Genomic DNA, 24,248 nt, shown 5'->3' on the forward strand with positions numbered 1-24,248 from the left:
ATGACACACGTGTCCCCATCTCCAGTCCTGACCACTTCCTCATCTCCATCATTCACACCAGCCCTCTCGCTGATGTGCCCCGGTGGTCATCAGGTAGCTTCTCAGAATGAATGTCCCCTCAAAACCCCTCTCATCCCTGAAACACAGGCCCTCCCTTCTCTGGCTCAGTTCTGTAGTGTCTTCAGTGATTTAAATTCTATCCTCTTGTCTCCAGAATGACAGCTTCTGGATGACAAAGATATTGATTTTGTGTCCGTAGTTGCATCCCCAGGACTTATAACAAAGCTGGCACAAAGTAGGTGTTCAGTTGTACTTGCAAAGAGGATATAAATAAATAACTACCCTACGTATTTACAGGAATCACACACACACACACACACACACACACACACACACACGGTGACTTTTCATTGAGACAAAGGATGATCAGCAGTTAGAGATGTAGGAATCAGAAGGGAAGGGCATTTCAGCAGGAGGAACTGCACGTTCAAAGTCTCAGAGTCACAAAGATCCTGGCTCGGCTGGGAGCAGAGATGGTGTGAGACTTCAGAAGAGGGTGGAATCCAGTGGAGAGTCCATCAGGGCAGAGCCAACACCAGCCCTACATTCAGCCTGTAGAGTTTGCCCCTGGTCCCTGGCCACAGAGAAGAAATATTGTTGTTCGTACCGTGCAGAACCTGAAGGACAGGTCTCTTCAAACACAGTTGGGAAGCCTGAATTGAAGACAGAGGTGGTGGCAGGACTTTGTTGGGTTCATAGGCCCAGAATGAGAGGAGGCTACAAGAATGACCAGGGTCAGGATGTGGAGGAGATGGGCATTGAGGTGGGCCGTGACAAGAAGGAAGGGTGGACAAGACTTAGTGACTTATATAATCATGATGAAGGAAGGGAGGGCATCCCCGGTCCTGGCCCTGCACTCAGCCTTGGGCCCCTTGTCCTCCCCTCCCCTCCCATCCCTCTGGGGCAGGGCTCACAGGAGGATGATGAGGCAGAGCAGTAGAAGCAAGATCCTAGCAGCTGCTTCCACAGTGGTCACCAGCACCACCCTTGTGCCTGGCCCTGATTTTCCTGCAGGAAAGAGGGATGTGGAAGGAGTCTCCTGCTCAGTGGCAATGCTGTGTCCTTCGGCTCCACTGGGAACCTGGAGTTCATCCTCCAGGACTCCCTGCATCCATAGACTCAGGACTGCCTGTGCCTTTACCCCTGACCCTGCCTGACCCCCGGCAGTTGGACTGAAAAAAAAGGCCTCAGTTGGGATTCATCAAAATAGAACATCCTGTTCATTAATTAGCTCTATAGAGAAAGTGAGAAGCCAACCCACTGAATGGGAAAAATATTTCCTAATCATAGATCTGATAAGGCTTATTATCCAGCACATAGAAAGAACTCTTACAGTCCTGGCTGGTGGCTCAGTTGGTTAGAGCATCATCCCAATGTGCCAACACTAGGGGTTCAATCCTGGTCAGGGCACACAGAAGAAGCAACCAATGAATCCATCAATAAGTGTAACAACAAATTAATGGTTCTCTTTCTGTCCCTTCCTGTCTCTGTGAAATCAATTTAGAAAACAAATCTTCAACAAAAAGCATTCTTACAACTCAACAACAAAAGTCAAACAACCCAATTAAAAAGTGTGCACAGGGTTAAATTGTTCTATAAAATTAATATAAAAAATGGGCAAAGGACTTGAAAAAATTGTCTTCAGAGATGAATACAAATGGACAGTAACTCCACAAGAACATAAACAGCTTCATTGTTATGACACACAAATACAAATCAAAGGTGTATTGAAACAGCCCTTCACCCCCACTCATCACCTATATAATATTTTTCAAGGAGAATAACTATGCAGGTCACTGTGGGGAGAAATGGGAAGGCTTATACTTGCTTTTGGGAACCTGAAATGAAGCTGCCATCATGGAGATCAGTCAGCAGTTTCTTCTAACAGTGACACACAGACACTACCCTGTGACCCAGCAACTCCACTCCCAGGCTTATGCCCAAGAACGTATGTTCCAACAAAAATAACATAACCAGCATTCACAGCAGTGATCTCACCGTCAAAAATGGAAACACCCAAATGTCTGTCCACTGATGAGTGGGTGAATGTGACACATTGGTACGATGGAGTGTTATCAAATACTGTGTACAGAAGCTGTGTTATGGATTTGTCCACCTGAGCCTATGTAATTTTATTAAACAATGTCACCTCAATAAGTTGAATGAAAAAGTAAAAAAAAAATAAGGAAAAATTAAGAATAAATACATTAAAAACTATGGGAGGGAAACTAAACGTGAGGCTGGTGGACTCCACAAGCTACATGCTGAACAGGCCCCAACTCTGCTTCAAGGCCTCATCCCCTCTAGGCCCAGGGTCCCCAGCACGGACCCCCACACTCCCCTGTCCTGGCAACAGCAGGGCCCAGATGATCTGGGTTCCTGGCATCCTGAGGCCGAACTGGAGTTGCTGCTGGGTGGAGCTGCTGGGGCTGGGCCCAGCTGAGCTGAGGTCATCGCTGGCCTGGACTAGCTCCTACCCCTTCCCCATCCTCTCTCACATCTCCCGAGCAGGGGCAACCCACACACCAGCCGCCAAAGCTCACTTGGTACTGAGACACAGGGATACCTAGGCTTCAGCAGATGTCGCACTCAGAAGGTGAGCTCCCCTGTCTGCAGCCCCTACCCAGGGCAGGCCCACGCCCTCAGGGAGGGAGGATTCTCACCAGGTCCCACGGTGAGGGCTGAGCTCAGGACAGTTAATATTGAGCCAATTAGATGGACAGCAGTGTGTGAGTCCCATAGAGTCGCTGAGGGGGAGGAGGACCTCACACCACGCAGGCCCCCAAGGGCTGCCCTCAGCAGCTGCCTGAATGAGTACCTGAATGACACAGGCGGAGGATCTGCAGTGAGGGGTCTCCCGGTTCCCGTGGGGGGTGCGGACAGGCTTGCCTGCATGACTCTGCCCGCTGACTGGGAGCTCAGCATTTTGTAACCACATACCAAGGACTGGGCATTTCACACAACAGAAATGTATTCAAGCCTGGGAAGTCCAAGTTCGTCTGTCAGCAGATGTGGTTCCTGGTGTGAGCCCACCTCCTGGCTTGCTGGTGGCTGACTTCTCCCCATCCTCATGTGGCCTTTTTATTTTGCATGTGGGAAGAGGAAGGGGAGATTGCTTTCTGTTCCTTTTCTGACAAGGACATCAATCTTCAGGGGGCCGATATCATGAACTCTTTAACCTCAACTATTCTGAAATAACAATCATGTCACTTCAACAGATGGATTTGGGGGGACCTGATTCAGTCTATATCTCCATGGGGTCCCCATAACCCATCCATCCTTGTCCTTACTGTAGGCAGTTCATTACCTGTTGTGTGCAGAGTCTGTCTTCCCCTATTGCAAGTTTCCTTCCCTGCTTTGCAATAATCTCACTCCCTCATTGCAATGATCCCTGCTAAAAAAATCCTCACCTGAGGATATGTTTTTATAAGAGAGAGACAGAGAGAGATGTTGATCAGTTGCCTCTCATATGCATCTGAACCAGGGACCCAAACTGTAACCTAGGCATGTGCCCTGACCAGGAATGGAACCAGCAACCCTTTGGTGTAGGAGATGATGCCTCAACCAACTAAGCCACTTGCCAGGACTTGTGATAATCCTTCTGAATAAAGTCTCTCCTTGTCTAGTTCCAGATTTATTTTTTAAATATATTTTATTGACTGTGCTATTACAGTTGTCCCATTTCCCCCCTCTTACCCCTCTACCCTGCTCACCCTCTCCCATCCACCTTACCCCCTTTAGTTCATGTCCATGTGTCATAACTGCTTTAGTTTCTACATTTCCCGTACTATTCTTGCCATCTCCCTGTCTAGTTTCTACCTACCATCTATGCTACTTATTCTCTGTACCTTCTCCCCTCTCTCCTCCTCCCACTCCCCTGTTGCTAACCCTCCATGTGATCTCCATCCCTGTGGTTCTCTTCCTGTTCTAGTTGTTTGCTTAGTTTCTTTTTGTTTTTGTTTTAGGTGTGGTTGTTAATAATTGTGAGTTTGCTGTCATTTTACTATACATGTTTTTTGTCCTCTTTTTCTTAGATAAATCCCTTTAACATTTCATATAATAAGGGCTTGGTGATGATGAACTCCTTTAACTTGACCTTATCTGAGAAGCATTTTATCTGCCCTTCCATTCTAAATGAAAGCTTTGCTGGATAAAGCAACATTGGATGTAGGTCCTTGCCTCTCATGACTTGGAATACTCCTTTCTAGCCCCTTCTTGCCTGCAAGGTCTCTTTTGAGAAATCAGCTGACAGTCTAATGGGAACTCCTTTGTAGGTGACTGTCTCCTTATCTTTTGCTGCTTCTAGGATTCTCTCCTTCATTTTAATCTTGGGTAATGTAATTATGATGTGCCTTGGTGTGTTCCTCCTTGGGTCCAACTTCTTCGGGACTCTCTGAGCTTCCTGGACTTCCTGGAAGTCTATTTCCTTTGCCAGATTGGGGAGGTTCTCCTTTATTATTTGTTCAAATAACTTTTCCACTTGTTGCTCTTCTTCTTCCCCCTTCTGGTATCCCTATAATGTAGATGTTGGACATTTAAAGATGTCCTGGAGGTCCCTAAGCCTTTCTCATTTGTTTTGAATTCTTGTTTCTTCATTCTTTTCTGTTTGGTTGTTTCTTTCTTCCTTCTGGTCCACTCCATTGATTTGAGTCCCAGTTTTCTTCCCATCACTATTGGTTCAATGTGCATTTTCCTTCATTTCACTTAGTGTAGGCTTCATTATTTCATCTAATTCATGCTCAATTCTGTGAGCATCCTGATCACCAGTGCTTTGAACTGTGCATCTGATAGGTTCGCTATCTCTTGGTCGCTTAGTTGTATTTGCTGTGGAGCTTTGATCTGTTCTTTCTTTGAGCCATTTTTTTCTTGTCTTGATGTGCCTGTTACCTAGTGAGGGGTGGAGCCTTTGGTGTTCACCAGGGCAGGGCAACCCAGTCACTGGGTTGTGACTTTGTATGTGGGGGAGGGAACAAGAGGAAACAATGGCGCTTGCTCTGCTGTCTGTTGGCTTTCAGTCCCTTCCACCTCTTCCCCCAAGGAAACTGGGCCTTCCTGGTGCTAATTCCCATGTGGGTGGACTTGTGCACATTCTAGGACCCTTTGGTCTCTCCAACAAACTCTCCTGTGAGGTTGGGAGTCTCTCCCAGCACCTCAACCCCCACAGGTGTTTTTAATCAGTGCCCCAAGGCCACATTTCAGGGCGTTGGGATCCTGGATTTCCAGGTCTGTCTCACTCCCCAATTTTGCCTGGTTTATCTGCTCGTGAATGTGGGATCGCCCTGTGAGCCCTGCATGCAGTGCCTCGCTTCACAGTCACTGCCTGGCTGGGTCTGCCCATTTCCACCCTGTGCCCGGGGTCTGCCAGCAGGTGACGGTACTCCCAGTATCTGCCTGCTGCAGTCTTGGGTGCCCAGGATGCCTTACCCGCCCGGTGCCACTGTTTTTTGTGTCTCGACCCCTCTCCACCCAGCTGCCCAACTCTGCCCTTCCTACCCGTCTGAATCAATGTGTCTATTTTAACTCATTGGTTGTCCAACTTCCATACAGTTCAATTTTCTATCATTTCTGGCTGTTATTTTGTTTCTAAATTGTTGTTATCCTTTTTTGGTTGTGCGAGGAGGCACAATATGTCTACCTACCCCCCATCTTGGACATCTTGGATGGAAGTCCCAGATATGTTTTTCACATGACAGACTGAAGGCTGAAGGCCAGCCTCCTCTGCCCGGCTCTGCAGCCCTTGGAGAGCAGACCCCAGACACACATCCAGGGGCATGACCCCACCTTGTCTCCTTTACCCCAGGCTCCAGCTATCGCACATGGACTGCTCCTGCCCAGACAGTGGCCAGGACCTCTCCCAGCCTCATGTTTGTGCCTGATGCCACCACTGCCAGGGACGCTTTCCCTCCTGTCTCTGCTTTGCCAACCCCTGCTTTCCCTTCAAGGTGCATCTCAAGAGGGGTTTCTCCTGAGAAGCCTTTTCTCACTCCTTTTCCACCCCTGAGGACAAAGGCCAGAGCTCTGGTCCTTGGACCCCCAGGCCATAGGAACCTCATCTCACTGTGTTTTAACATTTTACATATTTCTGTGCCTTCCCCAAACCCCAGACCATGGACTTGAGCCAACCTGAGGTAGGAACTGTATCTTCTTGCTCTTACTGTTTCCAGCATACAATGGACATGAAGTAAAAGTTGAGAGAACAAAGAAATGGGGAGAAAAATAAGGGTTTCTCAGTGTTTCCCTCATGAATGTGATGCAAAGGAGCTGAAATGAACTTTTGTTATCAAATGAACCAGGAGTAAAGGTTCAGGTGGTGGACAGGGTGTGAATGAGGTGTGTGGGGGTTGGTGTGGCTGAGAGAGTGGCATGATGATGGTGAGGTTCTCAATCGTCCTGAACACCTTACTGAGTGGATACCTTGAAAGTGGCAGGTGGGGAAGGATGTCTAGCCAGGGGAGGAGCAGAACTGGAGTTGAGTGTTAGAAAGTTCCCTGTTCTACTGGACTTTTGTTTTGGAGTGGCTGGCATGGATCAAACTACTTGAAAGAACCATCCAGAGGGCAGGAGACAGAGACCCTTAGCAAGCACATCCTCCTGCCTGTGGCTCAGCCAGGTGGGGCAGACAGACATCCTCCTCAGGACAGACAAAGCCTGAGAGTGAACAGGAGAGGGGGGAGATGGAGCCGAGAGAGGAGCCCAGCCCAATGACTCCTGATTGTCGGGTCCCCACAGATCCATCTACTTCCACACCTTTCCCCTCCTGGCCCCAGACTGGGACAGAAGCCTCTGGGGCCAGGTCCTTCTGCAGAGTTGGGAGGCTGGTACCTGAGCTCGCCTCAGGACCCGGTTTCAGCATCACAGACAGCCCTGCTTCTCCCTGGGTTGCAGTGTCTCCTGGTGGATGGAGTGCCCCCTGGAGGCCAGCTATCTACCAGGCCCAGAGCAGAGTGGGAGGGGCTGGGTGAGGGGCTGGTGACTCCTAGGTCAGTGATGCTGGTTACAAGTGTTGTGATTTCTGGGGTGCCACTCTCCTCAGACGTGGGCTCTTCTCCCGCACGGAAGTCAACTGGGTACTAGATGCTGTGCTACCTCATTAGGTGGGAATAATGAAGCCAGACTTGGAGCATCACTGGAGGGGAGCATTCATCACTCAAAGTGGGGTCCTTATGACACTTGACAGCTGTTCCAAGACCTTAGGAGAAATCAGGTTTCCTTTTAGCTTTTTATCTGTCTTGCTAGAGGCGAGGAAAGGAGGCAGATTCCTTTGGATGCTGGAGCAGAGATGCTGAAGAACTCACTGAAGCAAGTGGGATACAGCTGGACACCCTACTGTCCCACCAGCATCACTGGCTCTGGTTCTGCTCTCTCAAATGGGGTGACTTGCCTCCCACAGAACACAGTTCCCCTTCCAACCCCCCAGCTCACCTGCCCCATCCCCCACATCCACCATCCCTCCTTTCTCAGGTTCCCCCAGACCACCCTCCCCTTGTGTCAGCCCTGACCACCCAGGCTGTGACTCTGTCCCTGCTCCCCACTCCAGGTCCAGCAGGGTCTGCCTCACCTCAGCCCATCACCTAAAGAACACCCTGCTCCACAGTTGGGATGCAGGTACCCAAGATATAGGCGCAGTGACAGGACTGTCCAGCAAAGCGAGCAGCCAGAGCAGAGCCCGGGGGGGTGGGGGCTGGTGCTGCCCTGGGGAGAGGAGAAGTGGGGTGGTGTGGTGAAGCTGCAGCCCTGCAGAGTGCACAGGAGGGGGAGGAGAAACAGGGGTTTCCTCCTGTTACCAAGTCCTTCCCTCCGCTCTCCTCCTCCCACCCACAGAGCAGCCCCACCCTACAGACGTGCCCTGTGTGGACCGTGTCCACTGTGGTCCAGGCCAGGCAGCTCCCCACAATTTACTTGTAGGAAAACCTCCATCTTCTTGGCAACCTCCTGTTTTCCCTGGCTCGGGCTGTCATAACACAGTGCCCCACTAGGGGTGATAACCAGAGCAATTCATAGTCTCACAGTTCTGGAGACAGGAAGTTCAACATCAAGGTGTTGGTAGGTCTGGTCCCCTCTGAGGCCTCTCTGCTGGGCTTGCAGACAGTTCTTCCCCTGTGGTCTCTCCTCTGTGCGTGTCTGTGCCCTAACCTCTCCTTATAAGGACACCAGTCCTATTGGATGAGGGTCTACCCTAGTGACCTCATTCTACCTTAATCTCCCTAAAAGACCCCATCTCCAAAACTACTCACATTCAACAGTAGTGGGGGTCATGGCATGAACAGTTGAGTTTTGGGGGTGACAGAATTCAGCCCACAGCACTTTGTGATCCTGGGCATCTGACTGGGCACAGAGCAGTGAGGCCTTTCCCGAGGCAGCACAGTGAGCATGGAGGAGCCAGGATGGAGCCCAGGGCCGTCTGGCTGGACAGCCTGCACACCTGACCCCACCCTGGAGGTCTCCTCTGAGGAAGCCCAGGACCGAGTTGGCCATCAGGGGATGGGCACTGAGGGCTGGACTTAGAGTGACCACTGACGATTGGGGGGGTCCGGCACCTGCCCTTACCTAGGGTTCTCCCATAGACACCAAGGGCTGAGGACTGTGATGCCTCCTGTAACAGATGAGGAAAGTGAGGCTTGGAGGGCAGAAGAGCCAGGACCACCTGACTGCAAAGGCACACTGTGCTGGCATCTTGCTCTGAATCAACACCAGGGATGCCTGGGCAGGGGGGCTATAAGCAGGACAGCAAGCTGAGGACCACTTGTGGGGTCACAGGATGCTGACCTCCTGGGTGGCCTGGTCCTGTCCTCTGTGGCCATTATCACCTGGGAGCTCACTGTCAACTGCCAAGAGTAAATGGGTTTCCTACACACCCTGGCCTGTGCTCCCACCAACTCGCCCTGGACCACTGGGAGCTGCCATGGCCTGGGGCCCTTCTGCCTCCTCAGATGTGTGGGTGACTGTCAGGGACAGGGACAAAGGCTGCCACAGTCTCCACTTTGACTCCGCACCCCTGAGGCAGTAGATGCTCTGGTGGGCTGTGTATTCATTCCTTCATCCATCACCACCTGTCTAACCTGAAGAACTATGTCACATTTCATGTGACATAGGGGACTAAGGTCCCCTGTCAGACCCTTCTGAGTCCCACAACCAGGGGACTGATCCTGCATATTATACAAAAACTGTGCCTGCTTTACTGTGTGGACAGTAGTGCCAGAGGGGCAGGCCAGGACAGGAAGTTGAGTGGTGGGGTGTGTCTTCCTTGGTGCATGGGCACCTCACAGGGACCCCATCTGGAAAGTGAAAGTGCTTATTCTCCAAGGGCTGGGCCAGCTCCACCACATGGGCTGCCCACTTCCTACTCCTGATCATCACCTTTCTTCCTCCCCCCTGGCTGCCTGTTGGGGCTTCCTCTCAGTCCTGTGACACAGAGACCCTGACACTTACCCCAGACATGCTGCTGCTGCTGCTGCTGCTGGCCCTGCTGTGGGCAGGTGAGTGCCCCAGGGGAGAGTGTGAGGGCTTGTGTGGAGGCTGTGGCTGACTCTCCTTTCCCTGCAGGGTCCCTGACTCAGCATCTAGGATTCTGGCTGCGAGTTCAGGAGTCTGTGATGTTGCAGGAGGGCCAGTGCATCTCCGTGCCCTGCACTGTGTCCTACCCCAAGATAGGCTGGACTGAGGCTGCCCCAGCTCATGGCTACTGGTTTCTGGAAGGGGCTGAACCAAACTCGGATGCTCCTGTGGCCACAAACAACCCTAATCGCAAAGTGAGAGATGAGACCAGGGGCCGATTCCACCTCGTTGGGGACCCCCGGACCTCCCACTGCTCCCTGCACATCAGAGACGCACAGAAAAGGGACACAGGGAGATACTTCTTTAGGGTGGAGAGAGGGTCCTATGTGAAATACAATTACATTCAGAAACAGCTCTCTGTACATGTGACAGGTAAGAAGTGGGGTCCAGGTGAAGACACATGGCTGGGTCCTGAGGTCTCCTGGGCTGGGAAGGAACCTGATTCTCCTCATCCTGGGATGGACTCAGGGACACCAATGGGGAGTGGATCCAGGGGCTGGCCTGGCACAGAGGCTGCAGTTTAGGGCACACTCGGGGATCCCACCTCCAGGGACTCAGTGTCTGTCTCTCTCTTCTCCAGAGCTGGTGCCTGACATCCACATCCAGGGCACCCTGGAATCTGGACACCCCAACAACATTACCTGTACAATGTCATGGGCCTGTGACAGAGAGACACCACCCATCTTCTACTGGATGGGGGCCAACCTCACACTCCTGAGTGTCTGGACTCCCAACTCCTCAGTGCTCACCCTCACACCAGGGCCCCAGCACCACGGGACCAACCTCACCTGTCAGGTGGCCTTGCCAGGTGGTGAGATCAGGGAGAGGACCATCCAGCTCAATGTGACCTGTGAGTACCTCAGCAGTCACTGGCAGTGGAGGGAGTTAGGGGTTAGGGAGCTGGGCCCTGCAAACCCTGGATGCAGAGGAAGGAAGGAGGACACCCAATTTCACTCCCTTCCTGTGTATACAGTTTGTGGATGGAGAGGAATATTGCTCACCTTTCTGCCACTAAACAGGGAACAATTATGTCTGTCTGTCTGTCCAGATGCACTCCAGAACCTAACCATCATGTCCTGGAAAGAAGGCACAGGTAGGGTGCATCTTCTCCTGTCTGGGGGTGGTGGATGTGGGTCTCCCTGCATCCTTCAGAGCAGAGCTGGGATTTCAGAACTCAGATGGGAGACAGACTCAGGCCAGGTGAGAGGACAGCAGAGGTGAGAAGGCTCCCACTCACTCCTTCTCAGCTTAAAAAGTGGCCTCCTTACCCCGAGCCCATCACGGGACACTGCATGAGGTTCTCAGATGTACAGCACTGTGGTCAGACATTCACAGAACTTACAAAGGGATAAGTTAACTCCACACTGGCACCATCCATAGTTATTACAATATTATTCACTATATTCTCTCCGTTGTACTTTACATCTTATGACTATTTTTTAATGGGCAATTTGTAATACTGTGTTTTAAATCTCCCTGAATTTCTCCTAGTAGCCTCATGTAAACACCTCCAACATGGCCACTCAGTCGGGCCTCACAGGGCCACTTGCTTCTCTGGGAGCAGCAGGGGGCCATGTCACACCCTGGTGGTGGCTGTGATCTGTGCCATCCTCCCACCATGTCCTCCATGCCAGCACCATCGCCTGGCCAGCTCCCACCCTTTATTGTGGTCTGCTTAAGCCTCTTCTCCTCCAGAAAGGCCTCCCTGACCTGCCAGTCTCATTCAAGTCAGGTCCTCAGGGCTCTCTCAACACAGTTAACCCCCCATCATAAACTATACCCTACTGCTCTGTGAGAACCTGCTTTTGGGGTATCTTGTTCATGAGACTGTGAGCTGTGAGACACAGCTGAACTGGGCAGGTCACAGTGTACCAGTGTTGACAGGTGTAAATGACAAAGTTCATCCAGAGAAATCTGGGGTCTGCGTTGGCACTGGTGGCCAAAGCAGGAGGTGTGGGGATCAGGGTGGTCCAGCCAAACACTAAGCAGCCTCTTGCAGAGGCTGTAGTGTCTGCCCTTAGCCCTGTCCATTTGGGCTGAGCCCAGATGGTAGAGCCCATTGGGATTATGGAAGAGGAGAAACTGATACATATAATCTAAGGAAGTGGGAGAGAGAACACCACACAGAGATGATGACAGAGACAGAGAGAGAGGGAAATATAGACATGGAAAGAGAGGCAGACATATAGATGAAGAGGGAGATTGAAGGGGAGAGAGCCATGGAGGTGAAGAGAGAGGCAGAGCCACAGAGAGGCAGAGGACCTACAGACAGGAAGAGAGGGAGACAGAGGGAGACCTAACCACAGAGGGGCCGGACCCTCTCTCTGTCTTGCCAGGATATAGAGTTTTGTCCAACGGCTCATCGCTCCAAGTCCAGGAGGGCAAGTCCCTGCACCTGGTGTGTAAAGCTGATAGCAACCCACCCACCAGCACGAGGTGGACCCGGGGCAGCCTGACCCTGGAGTCCACAGACCCAGGGGTCCTGAAGCTGCCCCAGGTGGAACTGGAGGACCATGGGAAATACATCTGCCGAGCTCAGCAGCACGAGTCAGCCTCTCTGGAAGCCTCTGTGACCCTCAGTGTGAAGAGTGAGTAGGAGCACACCTGGGTCAGGGCCCTGGGGTGTTGGGGAGGAGAGAGGCTCCTGTGATCCCTCCCCTGTTTCTCCCCCCAGACCCCCCACAGCTGCAGGACCCTCCTGCTCCTGGGAGGATAGGGGTCAGCCCTGCAGCTGCTCCTCCTGAGCCCAGCTCACCCCCTCAGTGTGCTGGTGGTGGAGGAGGGGTTGCTGGAGGGAAACCCTAGCAACCCGTCCTACATGGTCAGAGGGAAGACCTGGACCAAGCTTTGAGGCTTCTCTGAGGTCCAGACCTGGGACCCTCATCCCAATCCCCTGTCCCTGCTTCTCACCATCCCTCAGTCATGCACCTCACATTCTCATCTCAGGGCCCCCAGATTGGGGCCGCTCTGCAAACCTGACCTGCTTTGTGCCCTGAGCCTGTGAATGGGGCACACCCCCATCTTCTCCTGGATGCCAGCTGTTCACACCAGCCAGGGCATTTTTGCCCATTTTCTAACTGGGTTGTTTGACTTTTGGGGTTGTTGAATTGTAAGAATGTTTTTTTGACAATAGAAACATGGGTTTATTTCTGGGCTCTCTATTCTGTTTCATTGATCTGTGTGTCTCTTTCTATGCCAGTACCACACTGTTTTGATTACTGTGGCCTTGCAGTATAATTTGATGTCAGGTATTGTGATCCCTCCTACTTACTTTTCTGTCTCAAAATTGCTGTAGCTATTTGGGTTTGTTTATGGTTCCATATAAATTTCTGCAATGTTTCTTCTGCACCTGAGAAATCTGTCATGGGTATTTTAACAGTGATTGCATTGAGTCTATACATTGCTTTGGGTAGTATGGACACTGTGATGATGTTAACTCTTCCAATCCCTGAACCCTGTATATGCTTCCAGTTATCTGTGTCTCCCTTAATTTCTTTCCTCAATGTTGTGTAGTTTTCTGAGTGGATAAAAAAAAAACCCAAACAAACAAACACAGCCATGGTACATTTACACAATGGAATACTACGCAGCAGTAATAAAGAAGTACTACCTTTCATGACAGCATGGATGGAACTGGAGAGCATTATGCTAAGTGAAATAAGCCAGGTGGTAAAAGACAAATACCCTATGATCTCACCTATCAGTGGAACCTAATCAACAAAACAAACAAATGAGCAAAATAAAACCCGAGACAAGGCAATAAAAAACTATCTGACAGTGAGCAGAGGGCAGGGAGGAACAGGATTACTGGGGCAAGAAGGGGAAGGGTCATCAGGGAACATGTGAAAGGACCCATGGACAAGGCCAGAGTGGTAGGATTGAGTGTGGGAGGTGGGAGTGATGGTAGGAAAATGAGGCAACTGTACTCTTAACAACAATAATAAAAAAAAAGAATGATTTTTTGCTAAAGGTTTCTCTTCTTTTTTAAATTGTTGTTTAATTAGAGTTCTCCACATTATCCCCTATTATTATCCCCGGCCCTGCCCGTCCCCCTCTCCCACAATCCTCGCCCCCATTCTCCTTGTTCATGTGTCCTTTATACATGTTCCTTGTCTTGACCCTTCCCCTCCTTAGTCCCAGTATTCCCTTCCTCCCTCGCCTCTGGTCACTGCCAGATTGTTTTTTATTTCCATGTCTCTGGTTTTATTTTGCTTTCTTGTTTGTGTTGCTGATTAGGTTCCCCATATAGGTGAAATCATATGGTGTTTGTCTTTCACCATCTGGTTTATTTCACTTAGCATAATGCTCTCTAGATCTCCATCCATGCTGTCCCAAAGGGTAAGACTTCCTTTGTTCTGTTGTGTATTCCATTGTTGTAAACATACTACAATTTTTTGATCCACTCATTTACTGATGGGCATTGGGGCTGATTCTAGCACTTGGCCATTGTCAACAATGCTGCCATGAACATTGGGGTGCATAGGTTCTTTGAATTGGTGTTTTCAGATTCTTAGGGTATAATACCAGCAGTGGAATTACTGGGTCAAAAGGCAGTTCCATTTTTAGTTTTCTGAGGAAATTCCATACTGTTTTCCACAGTGGCTGCACCAGTCTGCATTCCCCCCAACAGTGCAAAAGGATTCCCTTTTCTCTACCTCCTCGCCAGCACTTGTTTATTGATTTGTTTATGATGGCCAGTCTGACCAGTGTGAAGTGGTATAGAATATATTTTCTGAATTGATTTTATGGAAAGAACATGGGAGAAAGAGAGAGAGAGAGAGGGGAACACCAATGTATTGTTATACTTATTTACGGATTCATTGGTTGCTTCTTGTATGTGTCTTGACCAGGGATCCAACTCACAATCTTGGCACATCAGGATGATGCTTTGACCCACTGAGCTGCTAGCCAGGACTGTAGAGTTATTTATATATGCTGGATAATAAGCCATGCTGGATCTAAGAATAGCAAATATTTTTCCCATTAAATAGGTTGGCTTTTCACTTTGTCCATACTATTAATTTGCTAACAGAACGTATTATTTTGATAAATTCCACATTAGACCTTTTATTTTCTGTGCAACTGCAGGTAGTCAGGGCAGGCTGAAGGGTGAAGGCGCAGGCAGTCTTGCATATATGGATGCAGGAAAGCCTGGAGGATGACCTCCAGGTTTGTAGTGGGAGCCAAAGGACACAGGATTGCCATTGTGCAGATGACACCCTACTTGTCCCTCTTTCCTGCAGGAAAATCAGGGACCAGGGCAGTGGTGGTGCTGGTGGCCATTGTGGAAGTAGCTGCTAAGACCCTATTCCTACTGCTCTGCCTCATCATCCTCATGTGAGCTCTGCCTCAGAGACAAGGGAGGGAAGGGGAGGGTAGGAGACATGTGGTTGAGTCCAAAACCAGGGCCAGGGATCCCAGCAAATAAGGGGTAGTGCTGGCAGGTGGTGAAAAGGTGATGGGTGAGGACCCCACATGAGAAGCCATTGTGAGTGCCTAGACTGGGAGGAATCTTCAGTGCTCAAGGTAATCTTTGGGGCCAGATCTGTCATCCCCAAACTTACTCTCCTGTTTATCCCTTGAGAAAGAAACAGGGGTTGGGTCTGCTGCCCACTGCACCCTGACCCAACCAGACTAGAAAACCCTGGTCTCTTCTCTCAGAGTCAGATACCAGAGGAGGAAGGTGAGGAGACCCACAAGGGGCATGAAACATGCAAACACAGAATCCAGTTAATGCCTCAGGTGAGTGACCCAGGACTCTCACTACCCAACTTCTCACTGACAGCACCTCTCAGACGGTCCCTGGGATTGCTCTGCTGAGCATGGTTACAGCTGAGCTGCCATCTTCCTCCCCAAACCCACTTCTTTGCAGACTCTTAGTCACACAGAGGACACAGTGCCCTCTCTTCCTTCTTCATGATTCAGTACATCACTAAGTCTTGTTCACCTTTTCTTTTTATCACAGCTCAGCTCAATGTCCGTCAGCTCCCGATCCTATCCCTGGTCATTCCTGTAGCCTCATTTCTTTCTGGGTGTCTGAACCCAGCAACGTCCTGCCTCCACCTCTGTCTTCAACTGAGGCCAATAGACTGTTTTAGCGGATACCTGCCCTCCAGGTTCTGCACAGTATGAACAGTGATGTTTCCTGTCTGTGGCTGGGATGAAGGCAAAGTCCACAGGCTGGATTTAGGACTGGCATAACATGTGTTCTGCTGGACTCTCCACTGGATTCCACCCTCTTCTGCAATCTCACACCATCTCTGCTCCCAGCCCAGCCAGGGTCTTTGTGACTCTGAGACTTTGCATGTACAGTTCCTCCTGCTGAAATGGCCTTCCCTTCAGATTCCTACATCTCCAAGTGCTGATCATCTTTTGGTCTCAATTAAAAGCCACCTAATTGTGTGTGTGTGTGTGTGTGTGTGTGTGTGTGTGTTTGTGTGTGTGTACGCAATTCTTGTATATTGTAAACAATGAAATATGTAGGGTTGTCATTTATTTATATCTTCTTTAGGAAGTATGACTGAATGCTTACTGTGTGCCAGCATTTTTGTAAACACTGGAGATATGCCTGTGGACCCAGCATCAAAATCTCTGTCATCCAGAAACTGCCATTCTGGAGACTAGAGGATAGAATTAAATCAGTGAAGACCCTAGAGCACTGAGCCACAGAAAGGAGGATATGATTCAGGGACCAGAGAGGGGTTTTGAGGGGAGGTTCATTCTGAGAAGCCACCTCATGGCCCCTGGGGAACATCAGTGACAGTGCTGGGGTGAATGCTGGAGATGAGGAGATGGTCAGGACTGGAGATGGGGGCACATGTGTCAGTGTCAGAGGGTGGCAGTGGTGAGGGAGGACAGGCTCTGGCAGCCCAGAGAGAAGAGAAGACACAAGAAAAGAAATGGTCACTGGGTCTCAGTGGTTGGTGGGAAAGGTGTGAAGATGTGACTGGAGCAGGATCAGGAGAGAACTGGAGGAGTGGATATGGGAACCCAGGGTCCAGAAAACCCCTGAGAAGTTTGTCTGCAAAGAAGAACAGTGGAGTGGGTCTGGAGGAGGAGGACTTTTCTTAATTCCACCTCTGCTTTTTCCAAGAGGTTTCCCATGAATTCCTGCCTGCGTTTCTTTCCTGTGGCCATTGAAAGATATTACCACATACTCTGTACCTTTTATGGTAAAGTTTTATTGTCTTGGTCCTTTGGGCCAGAAGTTCATGCAGGAAATAAGATATCTTCTCATTCTGCCCTTCTAAGCTCTTGGCTGAGGCCCCTGGAACAGAGAAAGACTAGGTACCACATCTTGGGATCCCATGTCTTGAATCCCGTGATGAGAATTGAGTTCTGATGTGTGGAAATCGAGTGGTAGGTGGGACTCACACTCTGAGAGACTCGAGGGGAAACCACCTTTGTGATTCCCAGGGGGTGGGGCTCTCAGACATCCTTGGTTGGTGTCTGGGTCACTGCAGCCTGTCCCCTGGACACACTGCCTCATCCTGCTCTGTGTGCAGAGAGTCACCTGCTGTGTCTCTCTCAGAGGACATGTGTGACTACATTCAGGGACCAACCCTGACAAAGGAGGATCCTGTCCAGGTCAATATCCTCACCTCCATCCCATCTGCAAAGACCCTTTTCCTGATCAGGTAACATTCACAGGTACCAGGCTCTCTTTGGGTGGCCAATATTCACCCTCTGCACTGCCCATGTGACCTGCTGCCTGCATGAATGTCCCCATCCTGCCTCCAGGCCTAGTTTGCTTTGCTCTTCCATGTCCTGACACATTTCAGGGTCACCTCACAAGGGGAACAGGTTTTTGGGAACAGGAGGTTGATGTTCTATAAAAGACACCATTAGAGAGTTAAAGGAGAAGTTACATACTTGGGGAAATATATCTGCCAATATAGACTTGATGAATGCCTTGTATCCAGAATATACCCAAAATTCTCAAGCAAACCAATAAACAATAAATCAACCCAGTTGTAGGAAGAAAATCACTAAACAACAAAAGAAACAACCACACTTAAAATTTGGTCAATTATTTGAATAGACATTTCTATAAAGAGACGCAAATGGTCAATAAACACAGGAAACTATCCTCGACATTATTAACATTAGATAATTTAATTTAAACCACACACAGGGGTTCCACTGTGATTCTGGAAGTTTGCCTTATCAACAAACTGAAAAACAGAAAATACCAACTATGGAAGCAGATATTAAAAAAATGGAACTGTTTTGCTTTGCTCTATGTTATAAAACTGCATCTGCTTTGAAAAACAGTATTGCACTTCCTCAGCACATTATATTTTAAAAAATCCTGCACTTATATTGTTAGAATATACACAGCATGTTAACAGGAAACATGGTAAACTAACCAGTGATCGCAGCTCTAAAGCCACCTTCCTGTGTTGGGAGGAAGGGATGTCTCTGGTGGGGACTTTGTTAGGGACATGTACCAGGTCCAGGGGTCCCCTCTTGTCTTGTCTTCAGCCAGCTGACACTTAGATGCTCACTGACTGCTTGTGAATGAATGAATGAATGAGACAGTGAATGAATGAGTGAATGAGAGAGTGAGTGAGTGAATGAGTGAATGAATGAGTGCAGACTTCTCACAGGGACCCTCACTTCCCTTCTCCCCGACTCTCACAGAAACATCAGGAGTCCTACACCCTGTAGGACCCAGCACAGCTCCCAGGTGAGGCTCTGACTCCTGCTCATGCAGGAGATGACCAGCCCTTCTGGTGGGGGGCCCTATGCCCTATGATTTTCAGAGTTTAATGGCTGTAGATACAGGGTGGAAGTAGGGTCACAGTGTCTGTCTTCCTGTGACTGGCTCTTTCTTCACTCAGTGCAGTGTTCTCAACATTTGGTACTTTTTATACTCTTTTTACTATTTTTGCCAGTGTGGTGTCTGTGTGGTGGTAAAGCACCACAGATTCTATCTGCAGTTCCCTGATCGCTGCTGAAGCCTGCAGCCTTCCCCTGTGCTTGTTGGCCCCTGGAATATCCCGTTTTTTCTCTCAGGTTGTCTGCCTTTTCCTTACTGATTTTTGGAAGATCTTTACACAGTCCTCATTGACTCTAGAAGAACCTTTTGTTACATGCATGTATTGGGAAATATCTTCTCCTGCCAAGGAGTTACATTGAGAAATTGAAATATTTTAAAATAATACAAGTTCATCTGCATCCAATGAAGATAACACGTGTTCTTAAAAATCGTCAACCAAAGAGAAGATAGAGGTAGAGACAAAACTGACATCTCTCTCTGTCCTGAAGTAAATTTAATACACAACAATGTCCTTAACGCCAATGGTGCATGTTTTCTCACTTAACAATGTAGGTCATCAAATTATCCTCCATGTTACAGAGCAGGAAACTGAGGCACACAGAGGTAAAGTGACTTTCCTGCTGGAACACCCTCAGTGAGTAGCTCAGCCTAGATTCAAACCCAGAAATCTCTGCCACTTCAGCCACTCCAAGGAACTTCATGTTTCCATTTATGACCTTTGGCTCAGAGGGCTGTTAGCTGTTTAAGAATCAGACCCTGACACACCTTTCTTTTTGGAGAAGCTTTTTCTGGGCTCCAGCCAGCTCCTGAGGGTGGGGGACCATCATCATTTCCAGAACTTGACCTCAGAGTAGGGGGTCTCCTGGGCCTGAGGCTTGTGTGGTTTCATGTTGTGGAAACTGAGAGCAGCGTAGTGGAGCTCATGCTCTGAGGGGGAGGTGGCTGGCGCTGGGGGCAGGTAGTGGGAGGAGGGTGCACTCAGGTGACCCTGAGTCAGAGGAGAGAAATGCATACAAGGTGGGTTTGGGGTCTGAAGAGGGGCACTTGGGGCTTGGGGGACTTATTTATTTGTCCTTTTCACACCCATTTCCTGAGGATTCACTCACTCACTGATTCATTCACTCATTTACCTATTTGTACCATTAACAAATTTTAATCATAAAAGCTTGTTTGTATTATTAGTCTCACATAATCCTTATGACCTCTCTCCATGGATATAACTGTTATCCCATTTTATAGACAGGAAAGCTGATCTCATGTTCCTTCCTACTTTTTGGATACCACTCCAAGGAAGTTGTAAGTTATAAACATCATTCATTGTGTGTTTCTGTTGGATTCACTGATGTTAATGGCAGGAGTAGGACAGCTGTGTGGGGAATGTTCGGGGAGGGGAGGTGGAGTCAGGGGCCCCAGGAAATGGTTGAGGGCTCAGCAGGACAGAAAGCAAAGGAGAAGGGCGTTGCTACAAGGAAATGGGTCAGGACTTGGCCAATGACAGGCTCTGAGGGATGCGGGAGAGGACAGTTGTGAGATCTGAGGGTCTGTGCCAGGAAACCTGGGGGAGGGCCAAGTTTGGGGGCAGAGGAGGAACACCTGTGTTCACCACAGGGACACTGGGTGGAACATGGCCCCTGGTACTCACCTGGGAGATGCCTTCCTGGCTCTCTGCCTTCTCTGCCCATTTCTTCCTGCAGATCCTCAGTCTGAAAAGAGAGACAGGGCATTTCAGCCCAGCTGGCTCGCACCTGGGGGCCTGGCAGGGCTCACAGAGGCAGGTGTGGAGGCTGCTGCCTGGCTTCAGGGACCAGGACAGGAACACATGTCCCTCCTCCTAGACAGCTGCAGCCAGGTGTTGGGAACACAGTGCACCTGGTCAAGGTGCCAGGAGGCTGACGTCCTGTCTCTGCCTCACCTGTGGCACCTCTTCCCGGATTTATCACCTTGTCACAACTCTGGGCTAAAGGTTTGGATATTTTTTGTGTCCCTGCCCCCACACACCATGAGCACCACCTCCTGAGGCCTTTGCCCAGCCTGGGGCCACTGCCCATTCACAAGATGGGGCTCAGGCAGGCAGCCAGCAGGGCTGTGGCACCAGCTCCCTGGACAGCCCCCTGAATCACTCCTGTCCCATATCCTGGTCTGCCTGCAGAGATGAGACACCTGGGGTGAGCTCCTCTTTCCCTAGGCAGGTATCTGAGCACCTGACCTTCTTGAATCCATGCTGAGGAGTGTACCCACTCCCATATAGGACTCCTTTGTCCCCCACCCTTCATGTGACTGCAGCCTCCAGGTCCCCCAGCCCCACCTCAGCCATTTCTCAAGGGCCTGGACTCCAGTGTCCCTTTGCCCAGAATCAGGCCACTTTCCCTCACACTCAGTGTCTTCTAGGGTCCAGCCCTGTGTGCCCCCTCCCTGGGCTTCCCCCTCACACCTGACCTGGCAGCAGCAGGACAGTCACTGTCTCTTTCCAGTAGGCATTCTGGGCCTCACATCCCCGCCTGAGGTTGGATGTAAGCTCCCCGCGGATACTCAGGGAGCTGTTGGCCCAGGGCTCCACTGAGTGGAAGGTGACCGTGTGGGAGGCATTGCTGTGGTTTCCCACCAGCATCCTCTCCCTCGGCCACCAGTGCAGTGAGGGGCCCAGCTGAACTCGAGAGGAGCAGCTGCTGTGGAGACCCTCATCCTCCCAGGAGCAAGAGGGTCCCTGCAGCTGTTGGGGTTCTGTGGGGAAAAACAGGGGTGGGATTACAGGAGCATCTCTCCTCCCTAAGACCCCGGGGCCCTCCTGGCACAGGTGTGCTCCTACTCACTTTCACATGAGGGTCAGTGGGGCCCCAACTCCTTCCACCCTCAGGGACCCAATGTCCTGACTGGGTACTCACAGGTCACATTGATCTGGATGGTCCTTACCCTGATCTCACCACCAGAGATCTCACCACCTGGGAAGGCCACCTGACAGGTGAGGTTGGTGCCATGGTGCTGGGGCCCTGGTGTGAGGGTGAGCACTGAGGAGTTGGGAGTCCTGGGACCCAGGGGTGTGAGGTTGGCCCCCATCCAGGAGAACATGGGTGATGTCTCTCTGTCACAGGCCCATGACACTGTACAGGTAATGTTGTTGGAGTGTCCAGACTCCAAGGTCCCCTGGATGTGGATGTCAGGTGTTGGTGTGTGAACTGCGGAGGAGAGAGACCCAGGCCCTGGAGGAGGGGTCTCTGAGTGTGCACCAAACTGCAGCCTCTGTTCCAGGCCAGCCCCTGGGTCTAGTCCCCATCAGTCCCCCTGAGTCCTTCCCGGGATGAGGAGACTCAGGTTTCTTCCCAGTCCAGGAGCCCTAAGGACCCAGTCATGTGCCCTCATCTTGACCCCATTTCTTACCTGTCACATGTACAGAGAGCATGTTGTTTCTGTAATAGTAACTCACACAGGACCCTCTCTTGACCCTAAAGAAATATCTCCCATTGTCCCTTTTCTCTGTGTCTCTCATGTTCAGGGAGCAGTTGTATGTCCAGGGGTCCCCAACGAGGATGAATTGGCCCCTGGTCTCGTTCCTCACTTTACAGTTGGGGATGTTTGTGGCCACAGGAACATCCTTGCCTGACTTGGTCCCTTCTGGGAACCAGTAGCCCCTAGTTGGGGCAGTCTCAGTCCATCCTATCTTGGGGTAGATCACAGTGCAGGGCATGAAGATGCACTGGCCTTCCTGAACCATCAAGGACCCCTGCACTTGCAGCTGGAATCTCGGATCCTCAGCCCGGGACCCTGTAGGGAAAGACCTGTCAGCCGCAACCTCCACCCCAGCCCACACACTCTCCCCTGGGGCACTAACCTGCCCACAGCAGGGCCAGCAGCAGCAGAAGCAGCAGCATCTCTGGGGTAAGTGTCAGGGTCTTGGTGTCAGAGGACTGAGAGGCAGCCCCAAGAGGAAGCCAAGGGGAAGAGAGAAAGGTGATGATTAGGGAGGAGGAAGTGGGCAGCCTATGTGGCAGAGCTGGCCTGGCCCTTGTAGAATAAGTTCTTCCACTGTTGACATAGGGTCCACATGAGGGCCCCATATTATGGGGAGGACACGGCCCAATATGATTGAGTCCCTGTCATTGCCTGTCCCTGTGGTACTACTGTCCACACAGGAAAGCAGGCACAGCTTCTGTGAAATATGCAGGATCATTTCCATGGGAGTGGGACTCAGGAGGGGCTGACAGGGGACATTGAGGAATGAAATGTGACATAGTCCGCTAGGTGAGACAGGAGGTGATGGATGAAGAAATAAACACACAGCCGACCAGAGCATCTGCTCCCTCAGGGGTGTGGAGTCAAAGCAGAGACAGTGGCAGCCTTTGTCCCTGTCCCTGACAGTGACCCTCACACCTGAGGAGGCAGAAGGGCCCCAGGCCATGGCAGCTCCCAGTGGTCCAGGGTGAGTTGGTGGCAGATCAGCCCAGGGTGTGTAGGAATCCCAGTTACTCTGGGCAGTTGACAGTGAGCCCCCAGGTGAGAAAGCCCTGAGAGGACAGGACCAGGCTACCCAGGAGGTCAGCATTCTGTCACCCCACAAGTGGTCCTCAGCTTGCTGTCCTGTTTGGAGTCCCACTGCGCAGGCATCCCTGGTGTTGATTCAGAGCAAGATGCCTGCACACTGTGCCTTTGGAGTCAGTTGGGCCTAGCTCTTGTGCCCTCCAAGCCTCAGTTTCCTCATCTGTCACAGGGAAGCATCATAGACCTCAACCCTCATCTTCTGTGGGAGAACCCTAGTAAGTGCAGGTGCTGGCCCTACCTGATCCTCATTGGTCACTCTGAGTCTGGCCCTTGATGAACATCCCCTGATGGCCAGTTATGCCCTGAGATTCCTCATTTGAGAACTGCAGGGTGGGGTCAGGGGTGCAGGCTGTGCAGCCAGATGGTCCTGGGCTCCAGCCTGGCTCTTCCATGCTCACTGTGCTGCCTTGGGAAAGGGCTCACTGCTCTGTGCACAGTTGGACACCAAGGCTCATGAGGTGGCATGGGCTGAGTTGTGTCAACCCCAAAATACATCTGTTCATGTTGTGACTCCAATACTGCTTAATGTGACTGGTTTTGGAGATCAGGTCTTTTAGGGGGCTTAAGGTAGAATGAGGTCACTAGAGTATACCCTCATTCAATAGGATCAGTGTCCTTATAAGGAGAGTTTAGGGCACAGACACGCATAGAGAAGAGACCACAGGGGAAGAACCACCCGCAAGCCAAGCAGAGAGGTCTCAGAGGGGACCAGTCCTACCAACACCTTGATGTTGAGCTTCCTGTCTCCAGAACTGTGAGAATATGCATTGCTTTGGTTTACGCCCCTAGTGGCGGCACTGTGTTATGACAGCCCAAGCCAGGGAACACAGAGGGTTGCCAAGAAGATGGAGGTGTTCCTGCAAGTAAAGTGTGGGGAGCGGCCTGGCCTGGACCACAGTAGACACCATCCACACAAGGTGGTCCATAGGATGGGCCACTCTGCGGGTGGGAGGAGGAGAGGGGAGGGAAGGACTTTGTAACAGGAGGAAACCCTGTGAGGTAACCCCTCTGCTCCTCCACGACCAGCTCTGCACACTGCAGGGCTGCAGCTTCAGCCAGGCCACCCTGCTCCTCCCCTCTCCAGGGCAGGACCAGCCCCCTGGGCTCTGCTAAGGCTGCTCCCTTTGCTGGAGGGTCCCATCACTGGGCCTGCGCCCTTGGTACCTGCCTCTCGTCTCTGGAGCATGGTGTTCTTGAGGGGATGGGTTGAAGTGAGGCAGACCCTGGTGGACCTGGATGGGAGGCAGGGAGAGTCGAAGCCTGGCTGGTCAGGGCTGACACAATGGGGGGTGCAGTGGGGGCACATTAGGAGGAAGAG

General features: G+C 50.8%; 3 protein-coding genes and 1 pseudogene across 11 annotated transcripts in view; 1 reads left to right on the top strand and 3 right to left on the bottom strand.

The window, feature by feature from the left end:
• LOC123830240 (myeloid cell surface antigen CD33-like) overlaps nucleotides 1-3,064 on the bottom strand; it is a 10,790-nt gene extending 7,726 nt beyond the window's left edge. For 3 of the 6 annotated variants that reach the window (XM_045856255.1, XM_045856254.1, XM_045856253.1), the window contains exon 1: nucleotides 2,879-3,064. In XM_045856255.1, the coding sequence (XP_045712211.1) occupies nucleotides 2,879-2,998 (120 nt within the window). In that variant the 5' untranslated portion in view covers nucleotides 2,999-3,064. The remainder of the gene's footprint in view (nucleotides 1-2,878) is intronic. The other 3 variants (XM_045856252.1, XM_045856256.1, XM_045856257.1) reach the window with 3 other exon arrangements.
• Nucleotides 1-24,248, bottom strand: part of LOC123830226 — a 62,088-nt pseudogene that overhangs the window by 19,572 nt on the left and 18,268 nt on the right.
• On the top strand, nucleotides 2,551-16,017 carry LOC123830234 (sialic acid-binding Ig-like lectin 13). Of its 4 annotated transcripts, XM_045856235.1 has the most exons (10): nucleotides 2,571-2,656; nucleotides 7,297-7,432; nucleotides 9,461-9,536; nucleotides 9,604-9,987; nucleotides 10,196-10,465; nucleotides 10,664-10,708; nucleotides 11,952-12,203; nucleotides 14,859-14,952; nucleotides 15,277-15,357; nucleotides 15,581-16,017. In XM_045856235.1, the coding sequence occupies exons 2-9, from the start codon at nucleotides 7,340-7,342 to the stop codon at nucleotides 15,347-15,349; spliced, it is 1,287 nt and encodes a 428-aa protein (XP_045712191.1). In that variant the 5' UTR covers nucleotides 2,571-2,656; nucleotides 7,297-7,339; the 3' UTR covers nucleotides 15,350-15,357; nucleotides 15,581-16,017. The 4 variants fall into 4 exon arrangements, 3 of the variants coding, with proteins under 3 accessions (XP_045712192.1, XP_045712191.1, XP_045712193.1); XM_045856236.1 differs by lacking the exon at nucleotides 7,297-7,432 and having other exon boundaries at nucleotides 2,551-2,656; XR_006787734.1 differs by lacking the exon at nucleotides 14,859-14,952.
• On the bottom strand, nucleotides 19,224-22,263 carry LOC123830225 (myeloid cell surface antigen CD33-like). Its single transcript, XM_045856226.1, has 6 exons — nucleotides 22,224-22,263; nucleotides 21,773-22,156; nucleotides 21,256-21,570; nucleotides 20,827-21,118; nucleotides 20,040-20,100; nucleotides 19,224-19,385 (listed from the first exon to the last, which is right to left on the bottom strand). The coding sequence occupies exons 1-6, from the start codon at nucleotides 22,261-22,263 to the stop codon at nucleotides 19,224-19,226; spliced, it is 1,254 nt and encodes a 417-aa protein (XP_045712182.1).

Source organism: Phyllostomus hastatus, unplaced genomic scaffold, assembly GCF_019186645.2.
Source record: "Phyllostomus hastatus isolate PE091 unplaced genomic scaffold, TTU_PhHast_1.1 phas_scaffold_1224, whole genome shotgun sequence".
In the NCBI taxonomy this organism is placed as follows: Eukaryota; Metazoa; Chordata; class Mammalia; order Chiroptera; family Phyllostomidae; genus Phyllostomus; species Phyllostomus hastatus.

Bases quoted from the DNA above. Each gene is read 5' to 3' on its own strand.
- LOC123830225 (XM_045856226.1), bottom strand. From the start codon at position 22,263: ATGCTGCTGCTTCTGCTGCTGCTGGCCCTGCTGTGGGCAG. The intron at 20,101-20,826 runs GTGAGGGGGAAG...CTCTCTTTTCAG, and splicing joins CTGCTGCTGCCAGGTCAGGT to ACTGAGGATCTGCAGGAAGA. The intron at 19,386-20,039 runs GTGAGTACCAGG...CCTCTGACTCAG, and splicing joins GCCAGGAAGGCATCTCCCAG to GGTCACCTGAGTGCACCCTC.
- LOC123830234 (XM_045856235.1), top strand. From the start codon at position 7,340: ATGCTGAAGAACTCACTGAAGCAAGTGGGATACAGCTGGACACCCTAC. The intron at 7,433-9,460 runs GTGACTTGCCTC...GCTTCCTCTCAG, and splicing joins GTTCTGCTCTCTCAAATGGG to TCCTGTGACACAGAGACCCT. The intron at 10,709-11,951 runs GTAGGGTGCATC...CTGTCTTGCCAG, and splicing joins GTCCTGGAAAGAAGGCACAG to GATATAGAGTTTTGTCCAAC.